Below are 27,911 nucleotides of genomic sequence, written 5' to 3'. Positions count from 1 at the left end.
AAAAAGCTGCTGGTATTGCATTGTAATGCTGGTAAAAAACAATATTGCTCCACACAAAAGAAATATCCATTTAAATTTGCGTTCGATTTTAATCACTTGAAAGCTTACAAAAGACTCCCAATACCTTGGAATTTGAGTGACATGAACAATGATTATATACAGGACTATAAACAGTCTGCAATGTTACAGAAAATGACATTTCAATTTTAATAACAAACGGAAGGACAATATTCTTTATTCTATACATACTGCTTGTGTGAGTTATAAAAATATATTCTTGTTCCGTAGAATATATCTGTGCTGATAAATGTGTTGCTACACTCAGAAAGGTTTACTAGTAATCACGTAAGATATGACAACGGAGAAAAAAACCCTATGGTCTCAAGTACCATTATTCTTACGTGAATCCTGAAGAAAACGCTTACAAAAAGTGCAACACAAAGAATAAAAACGGGACAGTTGTCTCTACAAGGTGCAAATTACAAAACAAAGATGGGCATCCATACATGGCACTTTCATGTGTGACATAAGGGGAATAACGGAAATAGATCAAAAGGGGTCCACTCAAATGTTGGAAAAGGGGTCAACAGAAGTGGGTTCAAAACAAGGGGGTACTTCTGTTTCCAATCCCAAATGCCCAAAACTCAGAAGAAAAAAAACAGTTCAATACTGGACATCTCACATTGGTCTGAACACAGCGAATACAAAAGAAGGTTTCCAGTAGCTGTTGAAATCCCATAGGAGACCCAGTGTTCATACTTCTGTGTGCTTTATGAAGCTATAGTATCTAACCCCATGTAAAGAGCAAAAACCATTAACTTAGCTGATGTAAATCAATTGTTAAATGTGTCCATACTGCATTTTTTTAAAAATGTGACTGCACCCCACTCGCAATAAGGTTGCTAAGGCTGACTTAAACACTCAAGGTCCAGGACATCAGGTTAAGAGTCCAGTAGCATGCTTGCTACAATGGATATTAGGGGCAGCAGGTAGCCTAGTGGTTAGAGCGTTGGGCCAGTAACTGATGGGTTGCTCGGTCGAATCCCTGAGCTGACAAGGGGTAAAGACATCGGTCGTTCTGCCCCTGAACAAGGCAGTTAACCCACTGTTCCTATGGCCATCATTGTAAATAAAAATTGTGTTTTTAACTGACTTGCCTAGTTAAATAAATACCTCAGTAGCAGCAGGGAAGTGCGGTATGCTTCCTAATGGCCGTTGGCTTTCTGCTACTTTACGTCAACTAGTATGAACATACCATAACGCACTTCTGCAATCCTTTTCAACTAAACTTAGTGTGGAATTCACGTTTACAGTGTTCTGTTATACTATGCTATACTATGCTCCAAGCTGTGTTGTTTCAGGTGGACAGGTGTCTTATGTAGCATTGAGACATGCCTGTACTATAATGACCATGCGGTCTTACGCCAAAAAAAAAAAAAAAAAAAAAAAAAAATGCAATTCAAGCTATTGAATAGATTGTACCACTGCAGTTCCAAAGACGACGTGTTTGTTGTGGGATGATGTAGTTGAATTTACTGCCATGTTAAAAAGAAGAAAAAAAAGGAGGAAAGGTGAACCTTCAATAGAACTAAAGCACTCATCTTACACACGACAGGAACAATCCAACAGACATTTTGTCATGAAACCATGTGGTCTCATGAAGTTCAATGCTCTGGCAACAGAACCCAGTGTCACGACTAGAGAGGGTTAGAAGTAGTGCACCTGGACAGATTCTGTTTCTGTGGTCTGCACTGCACTGCACTGCAACTACAGCCATGTCATTGAGTGAGACATCAAAAAGGTCAAAGAGCATTTAAAAAAGAAAAAAAAAGAAAAAAAAAAGTGGCCAAAGTATCAATTAACAAAAACACAACAGAGGGAAGCAATTGCCATTGAATGGATGTGTCCTTGAAAATGTATGATTTAAACAAGAGGGAATCCAAGATAATGTATTTAAATAAGAGGGAATCCATGACTGAAATACAAAAGAGCAAGTAATAAAGGCAAAGCAATCTCAGTTATGACCATTTACATGTCTCTTTAAACATTGACCCTTTCTAACAGAATATATGTACAGAAGCATTTGGCCACTTGTACACAGAGATTCCTTTGTGTACACTCCATTATTTCTCAATATTTGTAAAAATGTGCCTATTTACAAGTTTGTACAGCCACCCAACAGATCTTTTAATTCTCCCAGAGGACCCTCATCCACTTAAAAGCAGGATACCTGAGTTTTGAAAAGAATGCTTCAATCTCCACCGCACATTTCACAGGATCTCAAAGGAGATGCTCACACACACACACACACACACACACACACACTAAAGTTAGATCCTCCCTGAAAGGCTTCAGGACCTTTTAGGAATAAGCCACACCAAAATGTTTGAATCAATGATCCTGTGTTCATATCGGAGGTATTGAGCCCAAAAGGTCTTACAGCAGTTGTCAGTCAAAGTGGCAGCTGACCAACAGGCCTGTGACTGGCCGCAAAGTGACAATATACCTTAAGTAGAGAAAAAAAAATTAAAAAAAAGTGGGCTGAGGCTTTGCTTTAGGTGAATGAATGAGTGATGGAGAACTTCCTGGGAGACTTAATCTTGGCTGTTGATGTCAGAGGCCATGGACTGACGGACTGCTGCTACTGTAGTGGTGGGATGGGGGGGGGGTGTCACTGGGAGAATGAGGCCCTGGGTAGAGAAAACCTGCAGGAGCAAAGGATGAACAATGGGAAGATTTACCTTGGGATGGAGGTGTGAGAAACAACACTAGACTTATAGGTCTGCACCCTAATGTTGGAATAAAATGATAATACTACGAGCTGTCATCAAATCACTGGAGGTGTTGATGCCATTACCTCTGTAGTCTGTGCACTAGTTCAGACACCAGGGCGTCAGAGATACCAGGATAGGACTCCTCCGACATGAAAACGGCCTCCCTCAGCTCATCCACAGCCTCTGGCTTGCCATTGGTTGCCTCAACCTGGTTCTCTTTTAACTGTAAGGGAAGGAGAGACAGTTTACTGGATGATTTTGGCTCCCAAGTGGCGCAGCGGTCTAAGGCACTGCATCTCAGTGCTACAGACACCATAGTTCCAATCCAGGCTGTGTGACAACCGGCTGTGATTGGGAGTCCCATAGGGCGGTGCACAATTGGCCCAGCGTCATCCGGGTTTGGCCGGTGTAGGCCGTCATTGTGAATAAGAATTTCTTAACCGACTTGCCTAGTTCAATAAAATCTTAAAGTGTGCAGCTGTAACTTCAATAAGGTCAACAGATATATCAGAACAGTTTGACCCGGAATCATTCAACTTGACTGAGATTCACCGTTATTATCTTGAGATAAAAAGAGAAATAGTAACGTCAGAAGATCTAGTTAAAATGAGCCCAATTACATTCTTACCTCGGCAAACAAAGGTGAAATGATATTGCACCAGCTCTGTGACAGAGGCCTTTCTGGATTGTCTTGCACCTGATAAAGTATAAAATTTAAAAATCATACTGATGGCTCAGTGCAAGAGCTGAGAAACAGCTGAAGAGTGAACGTCAGCTTATTAAAACAGAGAATGCCCAGAAACCACCTCCTGAACAACTGTGTTTGGTTAGATCCTGACGGGAGAAAGCATGTGGCGGTACGAATACACACACACACTACGGTACGAATACACACACTACGGTACGAATACACACACTACGGTACGAATACACACACTACGGTACGAATACACACACTACGGTATGAATACACACACACTACGGTATGAATATATACTAAGTATATACAAAACATAAAAAAAACAGCTGCTCTTCCATGACAGACTGACCAGGTGAACGCTATAATCCCTTATTGATGTGACTTGTTAAATACACTTCAAATCAGTGTAGATGAAGCAGAGACAGGTTAAAGGAGGATTTTTAAGCCCCGAGAGAAGGATTCAGAGTAAGACAAAAGATTTAAATGCATTTGACCGGGGTATGGTAGTAGGTGCCAGGCGCACCGGTTTGTGTCAAAAACTGCAACGCTGCTTGGTTTTTCACACTCAACAGTTTCCTGTGTGTATCAAGAATGTTCCACCACCTAAAGGACATCCAGACAACTTGACAACTGTGGGAAGCATTGGAGTCAACATGGGCCAGCATCCCTGTGGAACACTTTGGACACCTTGTAGAGTCCATGCCCTGACGAATTAAGGCTAGTCTGAGGGCAAACTCAGCATTAGTAAAGTGTCTTGTACGAGTATATACCATGGTACGAGTATATACCATGGTACGAGTATATACCATGGTAGAAATACACTATGGCAGTGGTATTCAAACTTTCCCGCATGGTACCCATTTTATCCCCTGCAGAGTTTCCAGGGACCCCATTTTTTTCACCCCAAATCCAATGACAACCTGAAAAATCAAAACATTCAGAATTCCAACAATGCCAATGTTTTAAATTCGACTTCTGCTTTCAAAAGTAGCTCAAACGAAACATGTAAAAATTAACTATAGCCATTGAATTCTACCGTGCATTAGAGGGAAATAATGAGTGCTCTAGAGGGGGTGTGGTATATTGGCAATATACCACAAACCCCGAAGGCGCCTTATTGCAATTATAAAATGGTTACCAACGTAATTAGAACAGTAAAACATTTTTTTTTTTGTCATACCCGTGGTATACGGTCTGATATAACACGGCTTTCAGCCAATCATCATTCAGGGCTCAAACCACCCGGTTTATAATATGGTATAAATATACACAATGGTATAAACACACACAATGGTATGAATACACTCAGCTTAAATCAGAATTTGGGTTGAGGATAACCTAAGATGCATGTTTCTCTGCCATCTTACCTGGTTCCTCTCCAGCTCAAACTGGGCGGCACCATTCAGGAACTTCTTGGGGTCCTTCTCCCTGATGGTGTTGAAGATCCAGGCATCGTTCCCAGAGTCGTTCACTCCAGATGCCTGGCCATCCAGCTCACTGACAAGACAAAGACAACCTTTTAGACAACCTCACATGGAAGCACAGTCTGAAGCATATTAGTAAACTGTCCCAATAAACAATCTGGGTAACCACCACTTGTGTGTGTGAATTGCCCGAAGGAACGAATGACCACGATCGGCTAAATAACATTAAAGGACTTTAATGGATCAAATGATGACGACTTACAAGCCCGACTCGTCGTCGCTGGAGTCCTCCAGAGACTGCTCTGCTTTCCACTTCTTGTACTTCTCCACCAGCTCTGAAAGGTAGGACGTCTTCTTGGCGTGCCGGATGATCAGCTTGTGTTTCAGAAGCTCTTTGGCAGTTGGCCTCTGAGGAGGAGCATCGAGTCAAACAAGTGTAAACATTGGATGTGTTTTCTAAATGTACAGAGGGTTGACTTTCTCCATTTTTTTTGTAATTTAGCAGTTCTTATCCAGAGCAACTTACAGGAGCAATAGGAGTGCCTTGCTCAATGGCAACAGACAGATTTTTCACCTAGTCGGGTTCGGGGATTCGAACCAGCGACCTTTTGGTTACTGGCCCAAACGCTCTTAACCGCTAATTAACGAAATACCCATTTGAGCTCAATTGCTCCCCAAACACCACTTACAAAGCTGGGCTCTTTGTTCAAACAGGCTTCTATGAATTCTTTGAGGGGTTTGCAGTAGTTTCCTTCCAGGGTGGGCGGGTTGTTCTTTGGGATGACGAATAAGACCTTCATAGGGTGAAGCTCTGAGTAGGGCGGCTCTCCTTTGGCTAGCTCTATGGCTGTTATACCTAGCGACCATATATCCGCCTGCGACACAACGAGAGAGAAAAAAAAAAAAAAGAAGACACTTGAGAAAGATTTTTTTAGAACACTTCCACAACGGACTTCAAAACCTCATAGCAAATATCAATAGGGAAAGTTTGTGATGCAAAGGATATACAGACAGCATGATTCACAGAATGAAAGTGATAACACTTGAGATTTCTATTCAAGAGAGGAGGGAGCCATTTTATATTTCGCCAGACAGACAGACAACCTGATCCTGTAGTAAGCCATTTAAGGAACTACCGTCAACCCAGTGTGAGACTGGTGGCTCTGGTTTGCCGCATGGTGATTCATATGTTGTGGTCGTTCCTAATGTGTCTGGTGATATTTTCTATCTGTGTGCAGTGCTGTGCCCTGGCTGTAGTGTGATCACCGCAGGTTACAGAGCTGAAGCTACCTCTGCAATGCCTCTACTCAGCAGAACAATTCAGCCAGGGAAAAAAAAGGTTAATTGGACACTATTTGATTTATTAGGATCCCCACTATGAAAACTAATTTGCATTAAACATTTTGTTGACAATTCCACACATTGCCTATGACACATTATAACACTTTGCACAAACCTATGAACAGATATGCCATCTTAACCTAGAACCTGAGAGAGACAACCTAGAACCTGAGAGAGACAACCTAGAACCTGAGAGAGACAACCTAGAACCTGAGAGAGACAACCTAGAACCTGAGAGAGACAACCTAGAACCTGAGAGAGAGCTTGTGGTATTTCTGACCTTGGAGTCATACGCAGACTGTTTTATGACTTCAGGTGCCATCCAGAACGGAGTGCCCACGAACGTGTTCCTCTTTATCTGGGTGTCCGTTAACTGCCCCGCCACTCCAAAGTCTGCCAGCTTCACGTCTCCTTGCTCTGATAGCAACACGTTAGCGGCTGGGGGCAATAACAAACTATGAGATTTACCATGGTGGCCAGTCAGTTGGATATTCATGCTGCACTGTATGGCCATAGTGGGTTCTAAACAGTACCTTTAATATCTCGGTGGATTTTATTTTCAGAGTGCAGGTACTCAAGTCCCCTCAGGATCTCTCTGAGAATAGTGGCAATCTGGGTTTCGTCCAAGGCACCGGGCTCCAACTAAAAGAGAAAGCAGGCTGGAATAAAAATACAAAAAATAAAAAGTGTCCTACTGGACCTCGATGGAAATGTTAAGACGCCCTTTGGGCTAGGCCTGTGTTACATCAATGCCATCTTACTGAGGAGTTTACTATACTGTAGAGAAACTTACTAAATCCAGAGCTGATCCTCCTCCTAAATATTCCATAATAATCCATAATTTCGCATCCTGAAATTAAAAAGAGAGAATGTTTTAATCATAAATCATGATGAGTCTTTATTAAAACAGATCAACATTTACTGTTATAATTCTGCATCACATTGGAATAGAGTGGAAGGGGAAATTAAATAAGATGAAGACAGTCAACTTCTCATTTAATACTTTCATAATAATTCATATTAAATGAGAAGCTTAAGCTAAGCACTTCAGCAATCTCTTCTCCCGGTGAGCCTAGAGGGGAGTCAATCACAGCACATGTGGCTGCATCAGGGATCATATCAAATGGTGGAATGTTAAGGGACCTAAGGTCTGACGCAACAACCGCCTAGCGACGCCCGGAACACAACAACCGCCTAGCGACGCCCGGAACACAACAACCGCCTAGCGACGCCCGGAACACAACAACCGCCTAGCGACGCCCGGAACACAACAACCGCCTAGCGACGCCCGGAACACAACAACCGCCTAGCGACGCCCGGAACACAACAACCGCCTAGCGACGCCCGGAACACAACAACCGCCTAGCGACGCCCGGAACACAACAACCGCCTAGCGACGCCCGGAACAAGTGCAGTTCAATAATGCAGCACATTAAAAAAATGGTATCATTTAGCAGACACTCTTATCAAGAGTGACTTACAGTAGTGAGTGCATACATTTTCATCCTTGTAATGTTTTATATTTTTTAAATAAATGGTCCCCCAGTGGGAATTGAACCCACAACCCTGGCGTTTCATGTGCCAATGCGATACAAATTGAGCCAACACATTCTAACAGCAGACTTGATAACCTTGAGAGAGAGAGAGAGAGAGATGGCATAATACAACAATTTATAAATAATATAATATATATGCCATTTAGCTGACGCTTTTATCCAAAGCGACTTACAGTCATGTGTGCATACATTCTACGTATGGGTGGTCCCGGGAATCGAACCCACTACCCTGGCGTTACAAGCGCCATGCTCTAGAATCGAACCCACTACCCTGGCGTTACAAGCGCCATGCTCTACCAACTGAGCCACAGAAGGAATAGAAGAATAGCCTCAGGTCAAAGAAATACAACTAGGATGTTTAGCTGTAAGGGTCTAGTGTGTTATGCAGGACACACTAAACACAAAAAAAGACCAGACTTTCTTCCTCGTTATGATCCATAAACCAGTTGGTTTCCTTCCCAGCCTCCCTGGCCTGAATCTCTCCTTCCCAGCCTCCCTGGCCTGAATCTCTCCTTCCCAGCCTCCCTGGCCTGAATCTCTCCTTCCCAGCCTCCCTGGCCTGAATCTCTCCTTCCCAGCCTCCCTGGCCTGAATCTCTCCTTCCCAGCCTCCCTGGCCTGAATCTCTCCTTCCCAGCCTCCCTGGCCTGAATCTCTCCTTCCCAGCCTCCCTGGCCTGAATCTCTTCAGCAGCTTGCCATAGCCTACTAACCAGCTCTTATCCTCAGTATGGGATCAGACAGAGCATTTCATATGTAAACCATAATGCAACAGCATGTGGAGCAGAAGTAAATGGGCCCTGCACGGTGCTGTTAACATGGAAGAAAACTCCTCTTTTCACCCTGGGGTATTTACACACATTTTAATGTCAAAGAACGGCTTTAAGAAATGTTGAGTGTTTCTGAATGATTCAGTCTCAGTTCTGACTTAAATCTGCTTAAAAATCAGAGACGAGTTTTAAATATTTCTGCCCAACCAAATTTACTGAACTTGAACAAATCAAAGGATGTGTTGTGCAAGGTTGGTAGACACATTAAAAATGATTCACAGCTGTGATGGCTGCCAAATGTGTATTAACTAACGTGAAGACATTCACAAATCAATAAATCTTCATTTTTCATTGATTTGGAAAATGTTAATTTTTTTCTCACTTTTATAAACATGGAGCAAATTGTGTAGATCAGTAAAAAAAAAAAAATCTAATTTACTCCCTTTTTAGATTTAATTTTAAGACATAAAAATGTGAAGACTGTGCAAGGCGTGTTGACTTTCACTAGGCACTGTGGTGAACAATACCCAAGAGTTTATATGCAAACATTGACAGTGGAATGGCCTTACTGAAGAGCTCAGTGACGTTCAATGTGGCACCGTCATAGAACTCCACCTTTCCAACAAGTCAGTTCTGCCCTGCTAGAGCTGCCCCGGTCAACTCTAAGTGCTGTTATTTTGAAGTGGAAATTATCTAGGAGCAACAACGGCTCGGCCCTGAAGTGGTAGGCCACACAAACGCACAGAACGGGACAGCCAAGTGCTGAAGCACATAGCGTGTAAAAATCGTCCGTCCTCAGTTGCACCACTCCCTACACAGTTCCAAACAGTCTCTGGAAGCAAAGTCAGCACAACAACTGTTAGATTGGAGCTTCGTGAAGCGGGTTTCCATGGCCGAGCTGCCACAGACAAGCCTAAGATCACCATGAGCAATGCCAAGTGACGACTCGAGTGGTGTAAAGCACGCCACCATTGGACTCTGGAGCAGTGGAAACGCGTTCTCTGGCGTGATGAAATCACGCATAAACATCTGTCAGTCCGAGGGCCGGATGGCAGGTGAACGCTACCTGCCCGAATACATAGTGGCAACTGTAAAGTTAGGAAAGGGCCTTCCCCACCAGTTTCGGAATGACAATGCACAAATTGAGGTCCATACAGAAATGTTTTTCCAAGATCGGTGTGGAAGAACTTGACTGGCCTGCACAGAGCCACGACCTTAACCCCATCGAACACCTATGGGATGAATTGGAATGCCAACTGCGAACCACACCTAATCGCCCAACCTCACTAATGCTCTTGTGGCTGAATGGAAGCAAGTCCCCGCAGCAATGGTTCAACATCTAGTGGAAAGCCTTCACAGAAGAGTAGGGGCTGTTATAGCCGCAAAGGGGGCTGATCAACTCCATATTAATGCCCATGATTTTGGAATGAGATGTTCAATAAGCAGATGTCCACATACATTTGGACATTTGGTCATTTAGTGTTTCTGAAAAATATATAAAATGAACCAAATTGCAACCTTTGTTGACTGCAACATAAGGCGATTCTGCCCGAGTGAGCATTTTCTGTTATAAATGGCTGTGCATCACTGTCTGCTGCGGCTGTGAATTTCCCCTTGTAGACAGGTAATCATGTAGGCCAGTGGTGTGTGGATGAGTAAGTATGAGCTGCAGACTGAGGCCTGTGGCCAGACAGACTAGATAAACCTGCCCGAGGTGCAGGCGTCATGTGTAAAAGAGCACATTTCACCTTTAATTTTTATAAAGACTAGGCCTATGAGTAATTACATAGGAAATTGTATTCGGTTGGGCATGTTCTAATTCATCACTGACTGACACTAATATCTTCTCCTCTCTCTAATGGTTCTTATTGTATAACAGTTTTACCAGGAATTATTGAGAGATTTAAAGTCAGTCTGTAACCAATTTTGATATGGCCTTGACTTTTGGTCAATTTTGTTATCGACTATGCTTCTAACTTTAGTGTTTTCCCACAAATTGCAATTGAGCAAATTCACCGGTTAACAAAAAGGTTAAATTCGTTCCAAACGGTAAAATGATGTGACCAAACAGAAAATACTATGCATTGAAGGAATGGTCATGTGACAATAGCGAGCCTATCATTTTCTTTTATTTAACCCTTATTTTACCGGGTAAGTTCACTGAGAACACATTATCATTTACAGCAACAACCTGGGGAATAGTTACAGGGGAAAGGAGGGGGATGAATGAGCCAATTGTAAGCTGGGGATGATTAGGTGACCATGATGGAATTTAGCCAGGACACCGGGGTTAACAACCCTACTCTTTTGATAAGTGCAATGGGATCTTTAGTGACCACAGAGAGTCAAGACACATTTAACGTCCCATCCGAAAGACGGCACCCTACACAGGGCAATGTCCCTAATCACTGCCCTGGGGCACTGGGATATTTCTTTTTCCGACCAGAGGAAAGGGTGCCTCCTACTGGCCCTCCAATACCACTTCCAGTAGCATGTGGTCTCCCATCCAGGGACCAACCCTGCTTAGCTTCAGAAGCAAGCCAGCAGTGGGATGCAGATTATAGAACATTAACTAATGAAGCAGAGAATAGAATACATACATTTTCAAACATTTGCCAAATTGCAATTTGTAGGAAAACACTAACTGTTCTAAGACACATCTGATGCGAGCCCTTTCATGTGACAGAGATGAACATCTTAGTTAGAAACTTAGAAAGAGGGGAAACCTAAATATATGCAACAACTATGATGGGTTGCTAATATGACAAGTATTGTGCTTTTGACTTCTGGACAACGAAAGAAAGTTGATATGAAAAACCAGTAGAATTGAAATTCTTGGAAACTTTTTTGGTTGCTTTGGCCGATTTCAAGTTTTCATAAATCGGAAAGCGGTATTTTTGGACACCACTTTGGTCGAAAAAAAATATTTTTAGATATATTTTTTACACCTTTAATCTTTATCTAACTAGGCAAGTCAGTTAAGAACACATTCTTATTTTCAATGACGGCGTAGGAATGGTGGGTTAACTGCCTCGTTCAGGGGCAGAACAGATTTTTACCTTGTTAGCTCGGGGATTCAATCTTGCAACCTTACAGTTAACTAGTCCAAAGCTCTAACCACCTGATTACATTGCACTCCACGAGGAGCCTGCCTGTTACGCGAATGCAGTAAGCCAAGGTAAGTTGCTAGCTAGCATTAAACTCATCTTATAAAAAAACAACCAATCATTATCACTAGTTAACTACACATGGTTGATGATATTACTAGTTTATCTAGCGTGTCCTGTGTTGCATATAATCGATGCGGTGCGTATCGTTGCTCCAATGTGTACCTAACCATAAACACCAATGCCTTTCTTAAAATCAATACACAGAAGTATATCTTTTTAAACCTGCATATTTAGCTAAAAGAAATCCAGGTTAGCAGGCAATATTAACCAGGTGAAATTGTGTCACTTCTCTTGCGTTCATTGCACGCAGAGTCAGTGTATGTGCAACAATTTGGGCTGCCTAATTTGGCAGAATTTTAAATAATTATGACATAACATTTAAGGTTGTGCAATGTAACAGGAATATTTAGGACTTATGGATGCCACCCGTTACATAAAATACTGAACGGTTCCGTATCTCACTGAAAGAATAAACGTCTTGTTTTCAAGATGATAGGTCATTAATATGGTCAAATCTGGAAACTAAGACTCGTATTTCTGTGTGTTATGTTATAACTAAGTCAATGATTTGATAGAGCAGTTTGACTGAGCGGTGGTAGGCACCAGCAGGCTCGTAAGCATTCATTCAAACAGCACTTTCGTGCATTTTGCCAGCAGCTCTTCGCTGTGCTTCAAGCGTCGAGCTGTTTATGACTTCAAGCCTATCAACTCCCAAGATTAGGCTGGTGTAACCGATGTGAAATGGCTAGCTAGATAGCGGGGTGCGCGCTAATAGCGTTTCAAACGTCACTCGCTCTGAGACTTGGAGTGGTTGTTCACCTTGAATGGGTAACGCTACTTTGAGGGTGGCTGTTGTCGATGTGTTCCTGGTTCGAGCGAGAAGAGGGACGGAAGCTATACTGTTATACTGGCAATACTAAAGTGCCTATAAGAACATCCAATAGTCAAAGGTTAATGAAATACAAATGGTATAGAGAGAAATAGTCCTGTAATTCCTATAATAACTACAACCTAAAACTTCTTACCTGGGAATATTGAAGACTCATGTTGAAAGGAATAACCATATGTTCTCATGTTCTGAGCAAGGAACTTAAACGTTAGCATTCTTACATGGCACATATTGCACTTTTACTTTCTTCTCCAACACTTTTTGCATTATTTAAACCAAATTGAACATGTTTCATTATTTATTTGAGGCTAAATTGATTTTATTTATGTACTATATTAAGTTAAAAGAAGTGTTCAGTATTGTTGTAATTGTCATTATTACAAATAAATAAAACATTTGGCTTTTTTTGGTCCTCCAATAATCGGTATCGAAAAAAAATCATAGTCGGTCGACCTCTATACACACATACGTGTGTATATATATGTATGTATATATGTATATGTATGTGTATGTGTATATGTATATATGTATATACACACACACACACACACACACACACACACACACATATTTTTTGTTGTTGTTTGTAAATATTTTTTATTCAACAGTAACATGCAAAACAGAACAGGGTTACACAAAGAAAGATACAAAAAAAAATACAAATCCACATTAATATCCATTTAAATACAGACATGTAGCGAATATATTTTAGACATTTTGTTTTGTGTTTTAATTATTCTAAATTGTTTTCCAAATCAGATAAAAATAAATAAGGGAGTTTTTTCCCCCTTCGTACATTGATGTGTATGAATTTTTTTCCTAATAAAATTAAAGAGATAAGACATACGGACGTTCAATTGTGTGTTGTAAAATAAATGGTCAAACATAGACCTTATGGTTGTTGTTGTTGCCAGAAATATAGTTTTCCATCAGTCCAGAACACCTCATTATGTAAACAATTACAAAATAAGTGTTCCATAGATTCAGTTTCGAGTTCACAAAAACACCATTCACTGGAAACAGGTATTCATTTAGAAATCAAGCTATTAGGTAGAATCTATGTGTAAGGCGATCTCCTTTGCTTTATTGGTCACCATAAATGTGTGGAGTGAGCCAAGCACGGCACCAGTTTACAGAAAACGATGAAGCACAACTAAATAGAACAGAAGGAATAGACTTCCTGTAGAAAATATCCCTTAATAAACTATTGTTGAATTTCTTATCTAGTAAACCGACGCCATTCACCTGGATATCGCTTACAATAAGAGACGTTCAAAAATATGCACTATTCTGAAGTAAAGATTTTATCCCACTAGGTACAGCTAGTGGCTAGAGCCGAAAGGATGCAAGATCGAATTTCCGAGCTGAGAAGATAAAAAAAAATGACTCAACCCGTACTGAAGCAATACTTTTTTCTTTAAGGTGAATGGGAAGGATTTACTTCAGACGCCCGACAAGGCCCTCATCTTCATCATTCGCAGGAGAAAGACACTGAGGTATCGGGGGACGAAGGTACGGGTGCCTTGTAAGGATCCGTCGCCAAGAGGGTAATCAACCTTTACGATCGGTCCTATTAGCCAACATACAATCAATTGATCATAAAATAGACAAACTTCGATCACGTATATCCTACCAACGGGACATTAAAAACGGTAATATCTTTTGTTGAAACCGAGTCATGGCTGAACGATGACATGAACAACGTAGATCTTGAGGGTTTTTCGCTTTTCCGGCAGGATATAACGGCCTCTGGTAAGACAAAGGGGTGGCGGTCTAAACTCTTTAGACCACACTATTTACCAAGAGAGTTTATGTATTTTTTGTAGTTGTCGATATACCACCACAAACCGATGCTGGCACTAAGACAGCACTCAATGAGCTGTATACAGCCATAAGCAAACAGGAAAATGCTCATCCAGAGGAGCCACTCCTAGTGGCCGGGGACTTTAATGCAGGGAAAAAAATATATTTTACCTCATTTCTACCAGCATGTTAAAATGTGCAACCAGAGAAAACCCCCCACTAAAAATACAAAAAAAAAAAAAAAAAAAAAACTCTAGACCACCTTTACTCCACACAAAGAGACACGTAAAAAAGCACTCCCTAATCCTCCATTTGGCAAATCTGACCATAATTCTATCCTCCTGATTCCTGCTTACTATTAAAAACTAAAGCAGGAAGCACAAGTGACTGTCAATAACAAAGTGGTCAGACAAAGCAGATGCTAAGCTACATCACTGTTTTTCTAGCACAGACTGGAATATGTTCTGGGATTCTTCCAATGGCATTGAGGAGTATACCACCTCAGTCACCGGCTTCATCAATAAGTGCATCGATGTCGTCCCCACAGTGACCGTACGTACATACCCCAACCAGAAGCTATGGATTACAGGCAACATCCGCAGTGAGCTAAAAGGGTAAAGCTTACGCTTTCAAGAAGAGGGACTCTACCCCCTAACCCTAACCCTAACCCTAGTAAGATTTAGATGCACTATTGTAAAGTGGCTGTTCCACTGGATGTCATAAGGTGAATGCACCAATTTGTAAGTCGCTCTGGATAAGAGCGTCTGCTAAATGACTTAAATGTAAATGTAAGCTTATAAGGAATCCTGCTATGCCCTCCGACGAACCATCAAACAGGCAAAGTGTCAATACAGGACTAAGACAATCGTACTACACCGGCTCCGACGCTCGTCGGATGTGGCAGGGTTTGCAAACTATTACAGAATACAAAGGGAAGCACAGCCACGAGCTACCCAGTGACACAAGCCTACCAGATGAGCTACATTACTTCTATGCTCGCTTCGAGGCAAACAACACTGAAGCATCAGCTGTTCCGGACGACTGTGGTAACACTCTCCGTAGCCAATGTGAGTAAGACCTTTAAACAGGTCAACATTCACAAGGCCGCAGGGTCAGATGGATTACCAGGACGTGTACTCCAAGCATGCGCTGACCAACTGGCAAGTGTCTTCACTGACATTTTCAACCTGTCCCTGACTGAGTCTGTAATACCTACATGTTTCAAGCAGACCACCATAGTCCCTGTGCCAAAGAGCACTAAGATAACCTGCCTAAATGACTACCGACCCGTAGCACTCACATCTGTTGCTATGAAGTGCTTTGAAAGGCTCGTCATGGCTCACATCGACACCATCATCCCAGAAACCCTAGACCCACTCCAATTTGCATACCCCCCAGATCCACAGATTTACTCAATTGCACGCAAAACTGCCCTTTCCCACCTAGACAAAATGAACACCTGTGAGAATGCTATTCACCGACTACAGCTTAGCATTGAACACCATAGTGCCCTCAAAGTTAATCAATAAGCTAAGGGCCCTGGGACTAAACACCTCCCTCTGCAACTGGATCCTGGACTTCTTGACGGGCCGCCCCAGGTGGTATGGGTAGGTAACAAATCCGCCACACTGATCCTCAACATGGGGGCCCCTCAGGGGTGCGTGCTCAGTCCTCTCCTGTGCTCCTTGTTCACTCATGACTGCATGGCCAAGCACAACACCATCATCAAGTTTGCCGATGACACAATAGTGGTAGGCCTGATCACAAACAACGAGACAGCCTATAGGGAAGTGGTCAGCAACCTGGCCGTGTGGTGCCAGGACAACATCCTCTCCCTCTATGTGATCAAGACAAAGGAGATGATTGTGGACTACGGGAAAAAGAGGACCGAGCATGCTCGCATTCTCATTGAAGGGGCCGCAGTGGAGCAGGTTGAGAGCTTCAAGTTCCTTGGGTGTCCAAATCAACAAACTATAGTTGTGAATAGGGCACGACAAAGCCTATTCCCCCTCAGGAGACTGAAAAGATTTGGCATTTTTATTACGTCGACTTTTGTTACTTATATTTTCTCTTTTTTTTTTACTTAACACATTTTCTTAATTTGTTAAAGCATTGTTGGTTAAGGGCTTGTAAGTAAGTGTTTCACCTTTAGTATTCGGCGCATGTGACAAATACAATTTGATCTTGCTTCTTCCCAATACGATGAGCGACATCCACAGCCATACATCCTTTGGGGAAGTCCAGGGCCACACGGTTACAGATGTCATTTACTAGGAGCTTCACATTCTCACCCTGGTCCTCGGGGACACCGTAAAGCTGTAGCCCCCACCTTCTCCGGTATCGCTCTGCTTCACACAAGCGCTCTTGCATGTCGATGTCGACTATAGTCTTCTCCTGTGCAGTGTATTTATCAGAGGTTGCAGTGTTTGCACGTTTAAGCTCTTCGAAACTCTCGTATGCATGATTCTGCTTTCAAGGTCAATGATTTTTTTATGTGTTTTCACGCATCTTTCTTTCCAGAACATCGTCTCTTTCGATAATCTTTGCAGTGACAGCTTTGATTATGTCGACCTGGGGTTCACTCAGACAATTCTTTGTGCTTTTTGGGTGCAGGACTATTCACTGGAGTTTCTGAAATCAACCGAATGTCCAGATTCCTCCATTTCGTCACCTGAGGAGTCAGGTAGCGGGTTCTCTCCGGTGTATGAGTGGTCAGCTAGCAACTGTCTTCTCACTTTGCTCTTTTCCACATTGTCTTTTTTCATCCATTTTGACTAGTTTCAGATCAAATAAGCGGTCTACTGACCATTCTCGTGTTAACTATATACCGAGGTGTTACTTAAATGTAAGTTTGAGAGGGATAAAAGTTACGTTTACACAGAGCAATCTTCCTGGAACTCCTTTTTTGGTTGCTTTTCTGTTAGCTGCTTTGTGGTGCTCCTCCCTCTCCCACTGCTCCCTGCGAGTTACCTAGCAACGGGTCTCCGCTCTAGTTTGCTCGTGGCTGACTGACTAGAGACAGCCATATAGTTGAGATACGAAAGCTACTTTCTAACTGACTATATCCGCAAAAATAATAATTCCGATCAAGACACTTCCTATTTTATGACTGTTAAATTGGTGTCCAGAATTTAATTCCACTAAATTATGCAAATTAACCGTTAAGCGTGACCGGTCAAATGTATTTTCGGTGGTTAACCGTTGACAGTCAAGGCTAGGGACGTTATACCACATCGATCCATTTCATGTCAGGGAGGGCAGCATTACATGTTAATTTAATTTTTTACATCAAATATAAAGTGAGCACAAGCCGTAGAACCAAGCATTTGAAATGCTATACGATTCGGCTACCGTTTTCAGAGACTGCATAACATCAGTATGTGTATTCACCTAGACTTGGCCTGCTTGCCCCACTTTTAGACACGCACACAACACTAGCCTCCATCTGGCAGTACGACTGGAGCCAACAGCTAGCTGACCCTCTCACCACTGGCCTCAGGTAAACCCTTAACCAGCAATTGGAAAAAAAGCACCCAATTCTCATACTTGAGTAAAAGTAACGATACCTTAATAGAAAAAACTTGTGTCAAAGTGCAAGTCACCCATTAAAACAGTACTTGAGTAAAAGTCTAAAAGTATTTGGGTTTTAATATACTTAAGTATCAAAAGTAAATGTAATTGCAAAAATATATTTAAGTATTAAAAGCATAAAATTAATATATGCTTATATCAATTAAACCAGACAGAAGTTATTTATGGATAGCCAGGGGCACGCTCCAACACTCAGACATCATTTAATAATGAAGCATGTGTGTTTAGTGAGTCCACCAGATCAGAGGCAGTAGGGATGATCAGGCATGTTCTCTTACTAAATATGTGAATTGGACCATTGTCCTGTCCTGCTAAGCATTCAAAATATAACAAGCCTTTTGGGTGTCAGGGAAAATGTACATTATTTTCTTTAGGAATATAGTGAAGCAAAAGCAGGCAAAAATGTAAATAGTTAAGTACAGATACCCTAAAAAACAGCTTAAGTAGTACTTTAAAGTATTTTTATTTAAGTACTGCCACTAACACACTACATGCTCTCTAAGAGCCACTTAAGCCCTATCACATGTAGACCTGGAGTACTCTGCCCACTCCAGATTCATTTCAAACCTATAGTTTACAGCAACCAAGGGCCAGGAAATTATGAAATCCCTCACGAGCAAGTCAACACGGGATCCTCATGAATGCTTAATTGTTTTTTAATAGTATTACTGTCCTCGCATGACATGCAGTACATTGTAGGACATATAGGATAATGAAGTAATGCATGCCTGTGTTCTGCTCACCATCACTAGTACCAATCCATGCCATAGGCCTAATGCTCAGGCACAATTAATGAGAGCCTTGTCCCATTAACCATATGAATGATTTATTGACCCACATACAGTTGCCTGCAATTGTTACACATATCACCACTGGCAGCAACACTTGAACTGACACCACAACTGTCACACAAATAGAGAGGGGGGGTGTAGAAAGAGAGAACAATGCTTTGCCACAATTTGTGGATGGACTATTCAGCCAAAATCATTTTTTCACAGCATGTTGATATAATTACGAGGTTCGGTCAACTTACCTTCAAATATGATCCATAATACCTGGTAACGAAGGGACTGTCACACTGGCTGAGGACTGTTATTTCCTGTTGGATGTCTTCGATTTCATCCTCAGCCTCCTCGAGGTCAATTATCTTAATGGCCACTACTTTCTGAGTCCTATTGTCAACGCCTTTGAACACCTCTCCAAAAGAGCCTTTCCCTATCCTCTCCAGCTTGGTGAACAGCTCCTCCGGATCGGCTTTAAAGTTCTGAGGGAAGGAGAGAAACAGGGCTGTGGTAAGGACAGCAGAGCAAAATTCAAATCACAGGTAAAGAAGGACCATGCGATCAAGAGATTAAGCATAGGTTTTTATTCTATGATTGTAGCCTGTCTGGTTTTAATAATAGTCCAATAAAAAGCATGAGCTGGCACATCCACCCCCAAAAAAGAATATATATTAAAAGTTAGCAGAGGTACTGAATAACGGTACGCTATAAAAGAGAGTTGGACCCTTTATATACAAGCTCACAGTTTTATTGGGTAAACCACCAATGTTGCAGCATCAGTGTGCCTTCTTCAGGGTGATGTCATGAATGCTTGAACCGGGTTATGTAGACAAACAGCGCAATTTGTGCAACCAATGACAATAGTGAGGGTTGTGTTTATAGTTATTAGGGTGGTGAGAAATTTTCAAAAATGAAACTGTTTACAGGCTGGGCATACGGAGGCTGATTTCCACAGAGCTGGTACTGCGTGTTCCCTCAGTGAGCGATTGAACAGTCAGCAATACCTTGTGACAGAATTTCAGAACATGGTTGCTGATGTTATCTGGGCCAGTGGCTTTGTTGACTGATATTTGTTTTATATATTCTATGAACATCTGCTTCCTGTATAACCAAATGAAACTCCCCTTGTGCTAGAGACAATGTTCACACAACAGCTCACCTTCCTCAGTATAAAATCCAGACAACCATATCTACAATTTAAAAAATGTATTTAAAAAAAAAAATGTTCAGACTAGAGCTGTCCCCAACAAAAATCTTGGTAGACTGAAAGTCATCTGTACTTTCGACTAGTATATTGGTAGAATTTTTTTGGGGGGTGTATTTGTCCATATATAGACACACCCTATGTGTTTTAATAAAATCAACTATAGGAAGTGTTTGTCTGATACTTTAAAAAACATTACGGTTTGATGAAATATGCCTCAAGAGATCTAGATAACCAGAAAAAAAATCTTAACCTGAACCAAATTCTCCTCCCACTCCTGCTGACTTTCGCAGATTCTGCCATTACTCTCCTGAAGTTGCCGATAATAGCCTACACGGAGTCAGCAATCACTCATGTCGAATGCCAATTTATCTTACAATCTTTACTGATATGCGTGCCAGTTTATTTTTTTTATTTGTATAAACAAAACAGTTTTGGCTATATCATTATTGTTTGTAGATTGAGGGGGATTTTCTTTTTTAATCCATTTCAGAATAAGGCTGTAATGTAAAAAAAAAAATTAGGAAAAAGTCAAGGGGTCTGAATACTTTCCGAATGCACTGTAAAACGTACCAGCACCCAAAATGAGTACCGGAACCCATTTCAGCCCAAGTCAAGCACTGATAAGAAGTTATCAGGTAGTCCTATTTTATGACATTTCCACTGGATCAGAGCATGACATTTTTCGCTTTCACGCTGAGTGGTTATCAAAAGTAAGTGAGCTGGAATGATTTTTCAAAAACATTGTGTAACTATTGTAAATTCTCAATGGATGAAGGGTTACATACTCTGCAACATGGTAAGACTATTAAGGCTCTGTTCAGTTATTAATGCTTCCCTGGGCCAATCACAGAAAGCTATAATACAAAGGATTCTGGTGTAGGGGGGCACCAATAATATCATCATTATACCCCTGAGAAACTCAAGCAGCTTGAGGAATTCATTCTAAACACCCGTAACAACCAATAAGTGAACAGCATAACTAATCCGATGGCTTTAGTTCGGCCTTATTGACAAACAAAGCAGTCTTTCACACTTTCTGCCCCGCAATAGTGACTCTTTGGTCACTTGCCTTTATCCATTTGTCAAATAGGCCTGTTTCTTTAAGTTAGGCAATCAGTGTTTCCCTTAGGATGCTTTTCCAGCAGTGGAGGCGGGCTGGATACCTACTATGTAGGGAAAGGGGGATACCTAGTCAGTTGTACAACAATGCATTCAACTGAATTGTGTCTTCCACATTTAACCCAACCATCAATCAAAGAAGTGCGGGGGGGGCTGCCTTAATATACATCCACGTCATTGGCGCCCGGGGAACAGTGGGTTAACTGCCTTGCTTAGGGGCAGAACATATTTTTACCTTGTCAGCTCAAGGATTTGATCAAGCAACCTTTCGGTTACTGGCCCAACGCTCCTACCCGTCAGGCTACCTGCCGCCCCTACTGGGACAATCTACTGGGATTTTGTACATTGGCCAGTAAAGTGGGAAATTGTGAAGCAGCTCAACCTGACAAGAAAATCCCGATATGATAAAGTGAGAAAATCTCTTGGAGTAAAAAAAAATCTAAACATCAATACGGACAGTAAAAGAATAGAACCAAGGCCTCCTCCATAAAGATGGTGAATAGCTTGGAGCAGGAACACAACACCCCCTCCCCTCAGACAGGCCCCCCCCCCCCTGTGGTCTACAAAGGAGGGGATGGTCGTCTTCACGCTTGACATTACAATTCACTTCCTGCACTGCAACGATTAACTGCCTGAAGCACTTTTTTCACAAATTATGGAACGGTCTATTATGCTGCATAACTAGTGTGAAGGAACATTTTCTACTGAAAATACTTTGTTTTATAGGTTAACGATGTCCAATTAATTTCACTACAGGCATAAAGATGTCATACTCTTAAAAAATATATATATATATTTTTTTTTTAAATAAAAAAAAATAAAAAATCACAATTTGATACCCATTATGGGGCATTCTGGAAAGAGAGAGGAACTTTATTTGCTTGCACTAGAATTACAGTTTAATTTACCATAAAAACAATGCTGAACAGCTAGCCTATTGTTGTCATAACAACCCCTGGAGAATGTTGTAAATCTGCTCCATTAAAAAGAGGCAAAGAGACTACTAATATCTTGACATGAGTTGAAAGGGGGGTGAAGAATAAAGCCTGTCACAACAGCAGAGCAGTCATCCAGGTGAAAAATCATCCTATTGAGACTGACCTCAATGGGAAAAACACTGGGCACTGTGACTACAGGCTCCACATGCTGGGTGGGAGCCTCCACAGTCAGGTTTATCACCACTGCTAAAACATCCCTATAAAAAGCATGAGTTTGCTCCTCTCCCAGCTGCACCACCAGATTGCGTGGTCCAATGCAGTCAGTCTGCACCCTGAGGCTCATCCCCCCCGCCCCATATACACACACTCCACTTCTCCCTCTGGGTCAGCTCTACCCAGGCCAAGCCTGAATGAACCATGTTGCCACCATTCAGGATAGGACAGTACAGTGGTGAAACATGGCTCTATTCATGCAGCTCAAGGCTATCTCGCAGTGGTGCCCCATGAGAATGACAGTCATATGTCCATTGTCAGAATGGGGAATGACCTAGAGACCTAGTTTTCTTACAAGATAAGTCATGTCCCGGCAGCTTTCTTGTTGACTGCCTGCACTGAAAAATGTCAAGAATGTTTAAGAGGAAATATTACTTTCCACTGCCTCAACTGGCAGGCACCTCAGTAACATGTTGCTGTTTTGCTTTCATGTTTCCTTGTTGAATAAAATGTTTTTTTTTTCCCACCTATATTTAACCAGGTAGGCAAGTTGAGAACAAGTTCTCATTTACAATTGCGACCTGGCCAAGATCAAGCAAAGCAGTTCGACACATACAACGACACAGAGTTACACATGGAGTAAAACAAACATACAGTCAATAATACAGTATAAACAAGTCTATATACACGATGTGAGCAAATGAGGTGAGATAAGGGCGGTAAAGGCAAAAAAGGCCATGGTGGCAAAGTAAATACAATATAGCAAGTAAAACACTGGAATGGTTGATTTGCAGTGGAAGCATGTGCAAAGTAGAAATAGAAATAATGGGGTGCAAAGGAGCTACATAAATAAATAAAATAAATACAGTAAGGAAAGAGGTAGTTTAGTGGTTGAGCCATTGAGTCGTGCTTAAAATGTATTGCCTTTGAGTAAACACAAACAATGTGCATTAGTGTAACACTACAGGGAAAGCATTTCAGTTGTAGCTTAGGATTTGGCTTAAATGGCAAACACTTATTGTTTTAGCAACATGCAAAATAGTTTATATATTGTAAACCAGATGCTTAACTTTGCCATCCAGTCTACAGGACTGTCAGATACAGACTGCACCACAATCTGGCCACATCTCTGCTAAACATAAATATGGCTCAATAGAATGGCCTTATCAGTGGGCCTTTTTCTGGTGCAAAGAATCCAATACCTTGTGTCTTTCTAGCTAAGTGGCTGGTTAACGTTAACTAATATACTAACACAGCTAGTGAGGATGTGATCATAAATAAAGTCGAGTTACTGATCACGTAATCGAGTCAGTATCGTTAAGGTTAGCTGGCTAACAAGTTTGCTAAAGTACTGCAAAGAAATTGAGGGAGACCGACTACTTGATGAACTAAGACAACAAATCTTACCTGCATCCCTGGAATGCCACTCTGATCCGGGGAACGAGCCATGTCGTCATAAAATAAACAATCAGCTGAATTCGTAGTCAGTTGACGCCACTTTGTTTGCTAGCTAAATGAGTTACTGTAGCTAGCCCAAATCGGAGGAGAGTGCAAAGCGGTTTATGTCCAGCTAATGATACCTTGCGTTATTGGAATTATAATGCCTGATTTACACAAAGTCCCCAACTATCACGAAATAAGCTCAAAAACAATGCTTGTTTTTTTTGTTTTTTAGCTGCAATGTCTTGGAAGTTGTGCCTCTTCCGCAGATAGCAAACTAGCTAACGTTAGCTAGCTAAATCTTTAACAGAAGAACAAACTAGGCTCTGCACAAGTCTCACCAAACCTTAAATGTTTTCGAGAATATCCGATGAACAATGAGAATCATACAATAAATTGAGGATAGTCGTCTCATTTGTTGCCCCGTCCTCATCACTTTTCTCTATTGCCCTCCGCCATTTTTATAGCTGTCATTCTGACATTAGGGAAACACTTCAGGAAAACTACAGCCGTGCGCAGTGAACCGGAATATTCCTCCATGGAAGTGTTTAAGCAATCAAGACCCACGCCATTGGCCGCTCGATAGCCAATGGGCTCTCAGCAACGCTTCCACCGCTGCGTCCGAGGAGAATACATACCGCGTCCGAGGAGAATGCATAACGCGTCCGAGGAGACTTCATACCGCGTCCAAAGCGGAAAAGTAGCTTGATTGATACTGTCGGGAGTCACTGTAGAAATTCAGCCAGCTCCGATTGACTTACAAATATTGACGTATATACAGTGCTATATGTAAACTGCGTCAACTAGCTAACGAATGAGATAGGATTATTAGTTTCAGGTTTTAAAATACACAAACTACAGTTATGCTGGTAATGGATTGCATCTCTCTCTCACTCCCAACCTTCAGTCTGTATAGTTGCATTGTGTCCTGTTACCATGATGTCCCAGAAGGCAAGGAGTTGACAACAATGATGTAGTGTGTTTAATAAAACTTTAATAAATATGTCTATCTATGTTTAATAAAGCTGAATTGTTGATTGATATCAGTTGATATGACTTGAGTTGTCTCTTATTACTAAACTTCCTGGTATGGGTTTTGAATATATGAATACCTTAATTATCTGCCAATCAGCTGCCCCTGTGTCTTCCCCTCAGAAATAGACTTGTTGTGAGAAGAAACATATTGAAGAGAGAGAGGTAGGTTAAGTCTCAGTGACTGATGAAAAAAGTTCAAATATATATATATATTTGTCTAGGATTTATGACACGTCATTACAATGGACTTGTATGTATTGTAAAACATTACAATAGCTTTTGGTTGACAGACAAGTCTGAGATCGCTCGCTATACATCACTTCAGCAGTCTGAGTTAATTCACCTCAGAGTGAGTGCTCTCGATAGGCCTACTGCAGGGGACTTAGCGATTTGGTGGCCCGTTTAAAACAAAGACTGTTGAGGGGCGCCACTAACCCCAACTTGGTAATTGAAGAAAAATATGATTGTGGGGGAGGTAGAGGTGGTTTATAAGGTCAAGGATAAGGGGGAGGTAAAGGTAGAGGAGTTAAATGATATGCTGTATTTGTTATATTCTTCCAGAATGGAATTCTTGACAAGTATCTTTTTATATGAATTAAGAGAGAGCAATATGAAAAGAAGTCATGGGGCAGAGGTGGAGGTGGTTGAGGCTGAGGAGTGAACGACTCAAGGCCAGAGGAAAGTCAACACGGCAGCCACATGACACCAGGGCAAACAGCTGTAAACTCTCAATGTAACATGTTATACCAATTCTGTTTTATTGTTCCATTTAGGGTCTCATGATTGAAGGAGGTGGGGGCCATAAAGGAAGTCTTCTGTGCTGTTTCCACGTCCTGCAGATAAAATAAGATTAGGATTACATTTATGTGTTTGACCTATACTCCCATCAATATGGTTTAGAACCAAACATTCAACTAGCTTCTCTAATCCCATCAATATGGTTGAGAACCAAACAGTCAACTAGCTTCTCTAATCCCATCAATATGGTTTAGAACCAAACAGTCAACTAGCTTCTCTAATCCCATCAATATGGTTTAGAACCAAACAGTCAACTAGCTTCTCTAATCCCATCAATATGGTTTAGAACCAAACAGTCAACTAGGTTCTCTAATCCCATCAATATGGTTTAGAACCAAACAGTCAACTAGGTTCTCTAATCCCATCAATATGGTTTAGAACCAAACAGTCAACTAGCTTCTCTAATCCCACCAATATGGTTTAGAACCAAACAGTCAACTAGGTTCTCTAATCCCATCAATATGGTTTAGAACCAAACAGTCAACTAGTTTCTCTAATCCCATCAATATGGTTTAGAACCAAACAGTCAACTAGGTTCTCTAATCCCATCAATATGGTTTAGAACCAAACAGTCAACTAGGTTCTCTAATCCCATCAATATGGTTTAGAACCAAACAGTCAACTAGGTTCTCTAATCCCATCAATATGGTTTAGAACCAAACAGTCAACTAGGTTCTCTAATCCCATCAATATGGTTTAGAACCAAACAGTCAACTAGGTTCTCTAATCCCATCAATATGGTTTAGAACCAAACAGTCAACTAGGTTCTCTAATCCCATCAATATGGTTTAGAACCAAACAGTCAACTAGGTTCTCTAATCCCATCAATATGGTTTAGAACCAAACAGTCAACTAGGTTCTCTAATCCCATCAATATGGTTTAGAACCAAACAGTCAACTAGCTTCTCTAATCCCACCAATATGGTTTAGAACCAAACAGTCAACTAGGTTCTCTAATCCCATCAATATGGTTTAGAACCAAACAGTCAACTAGTTTCTCTAATCCCATCAATATGGTTTAGAACCAAACAGTCAACTAGCTTCTCTAATCCCATCAATATGGTTGAGAACCAAACAGTCAACTAGCTTCTCTAATCCCATCAATATGGTTTAGAACCAAACAGTCAACTAGCTTCTCTAATCCCATCAATATGGTTTAGAACCAAACAGTCAACTAGCTTCTCTAATCCCATCAATATGGTTTAGAACCAAACAGTCAACGAGCTTCTCTAATCCCATCAATATGGTTTAGAACCAAACATTCCATATCTAGGGCGGTTGTACAATTATTGGACAATAAACAAACAAAGTTGATTAGGAAATCCCAAGGTAGAAGTGAAGAGAAATGAGTGAATTTTATTGAAAAGAAAAGCATTAGAGAACATTTCTGTTTACAGCAGAAAAGTGACTTTCTGTTAAATAAAAATTAAAAACCCATTGCTTCCCAAATATAAAACGATTTCTTTAAATATTTGAATAAACACTCAAATGGTAGGTCTTGTCAATAAACACTAGAATTGCTTTGAAAAGAAGAATGAACATAATCTTTACAATGTATTATTGAACCCAACACAGCAAGACACTGTACCTTGCAAAATACAAATATTGCACTCCTTTTTTATATACATGAATAAACAGCTTGGAATATACTTATACGCAATGGATTTAAATATACAATCAAATTTAAAAAATCCCATTCTAAGACATTTAAATGATTAAGGTTGAATGCTAACTTTTTCATAGGAGGCTATTTTCCCAATAAATTGCAGCTTTGTAGAAATATAACACGTCTTTGTGTACATGTACAGAGAGATGAATGCCAATGTATGCAGCATATATTTAAGCAATAAGGCACCTCAGGGGACTAGTTTATGGCCAATATTCCCTCGGCTAAGGGCTGTTCTTATGTACGACGCAACACGGAGTGCCTGGATACAGCCATTAGCCGTGCTATATTGGCCATATACCACGAACCCCTGAGGTGCCTTATTGATATTATAAACTGGTTACTAATGTATATATATATTTTGAAATAGCCGTGGTAAATGGTCTGATATACCACAGCTTTCAGCCAATCAGCATTCAGGGCTCAAACCACCTGGTTTATAATGTTCGTCAAAACATCAATACAAAGAAAATCACTTGAAGAGTTCAGAGCAGAAGACAAATGATCGAAACAAACAGAGATCAAAATGAGACGACAGAAAGCTGATGAGGGCTAGTGACATCACATGCACATTTCTGTCGCTTTAAGGATCCCTATGGGGACGGCTCCACAGGAAACACTACCAGTGATGTCATATACAGTAGCAAGAAAAAGTATGTGAACCCTTTTTAATTACCTGGATTTCTGCATAAATTTG

The 27,911-nt window shown here is 41.1% G+C and overlaps 1 protein-coding gene across 1 annotated transcript; it reads right to left on the bottom strand.

The window, feature by feature from the left end:
* Positions 1-65: 65 nt before the first annotated feature.
* On the bottom strand, positions 66-24,538 carry LOC118386404 (serine/threonine-protein kinase 24-like). The gene is made up of 11 exons (XM_052523018.1): positions 23,683-24,538; positions 19,050-19,280; positions 7,033-7,089; positions 6,773-6,881; positions 6,520-6,677; positions 5,588-5,773; positions 5,161-5,306; positions 4,842-4,971; positions 3,403-3,471; positions 2,858-2,997; positions 66-2,705 (listed from the first exon to the last, which is right to left on the bottom strand). The coding sequence occupies exons 1-11, from the start codon at positions 23,722-23,724 to the stop codon at positions 2,672-2,674; spliced, it is 1,302 nt and encodes a 433-aa protein (XP_052378978.1). The 5' UTR covers positions 23,725-24,538; the 3' UTR covers positions 66-2,671.
* Positions 24,539-27,911: the final 3,373 nt, after the last annotated feature.

This window comes from Oncorhynchus keta, chromosome 7, assembly GCF_023373465.1.
Source record: "Oncorhynchus keta strain PuntledgeMale-10-30-2019 chromosome 7, Oket_V2, whole genome shotgun sequence".
Lineage (NCBI taxonomy): Eukaryota > Metazoa > Chordata > Actinopteri > Salmoniformes > Salmonidae > Oncorhynchus > Oncorhynchus keta.
The sequence above is the reverse complement of the archived record's forward strand: the minus strand, read 5'-3'. Positions and strand labels throughout refer to the sequence as shown.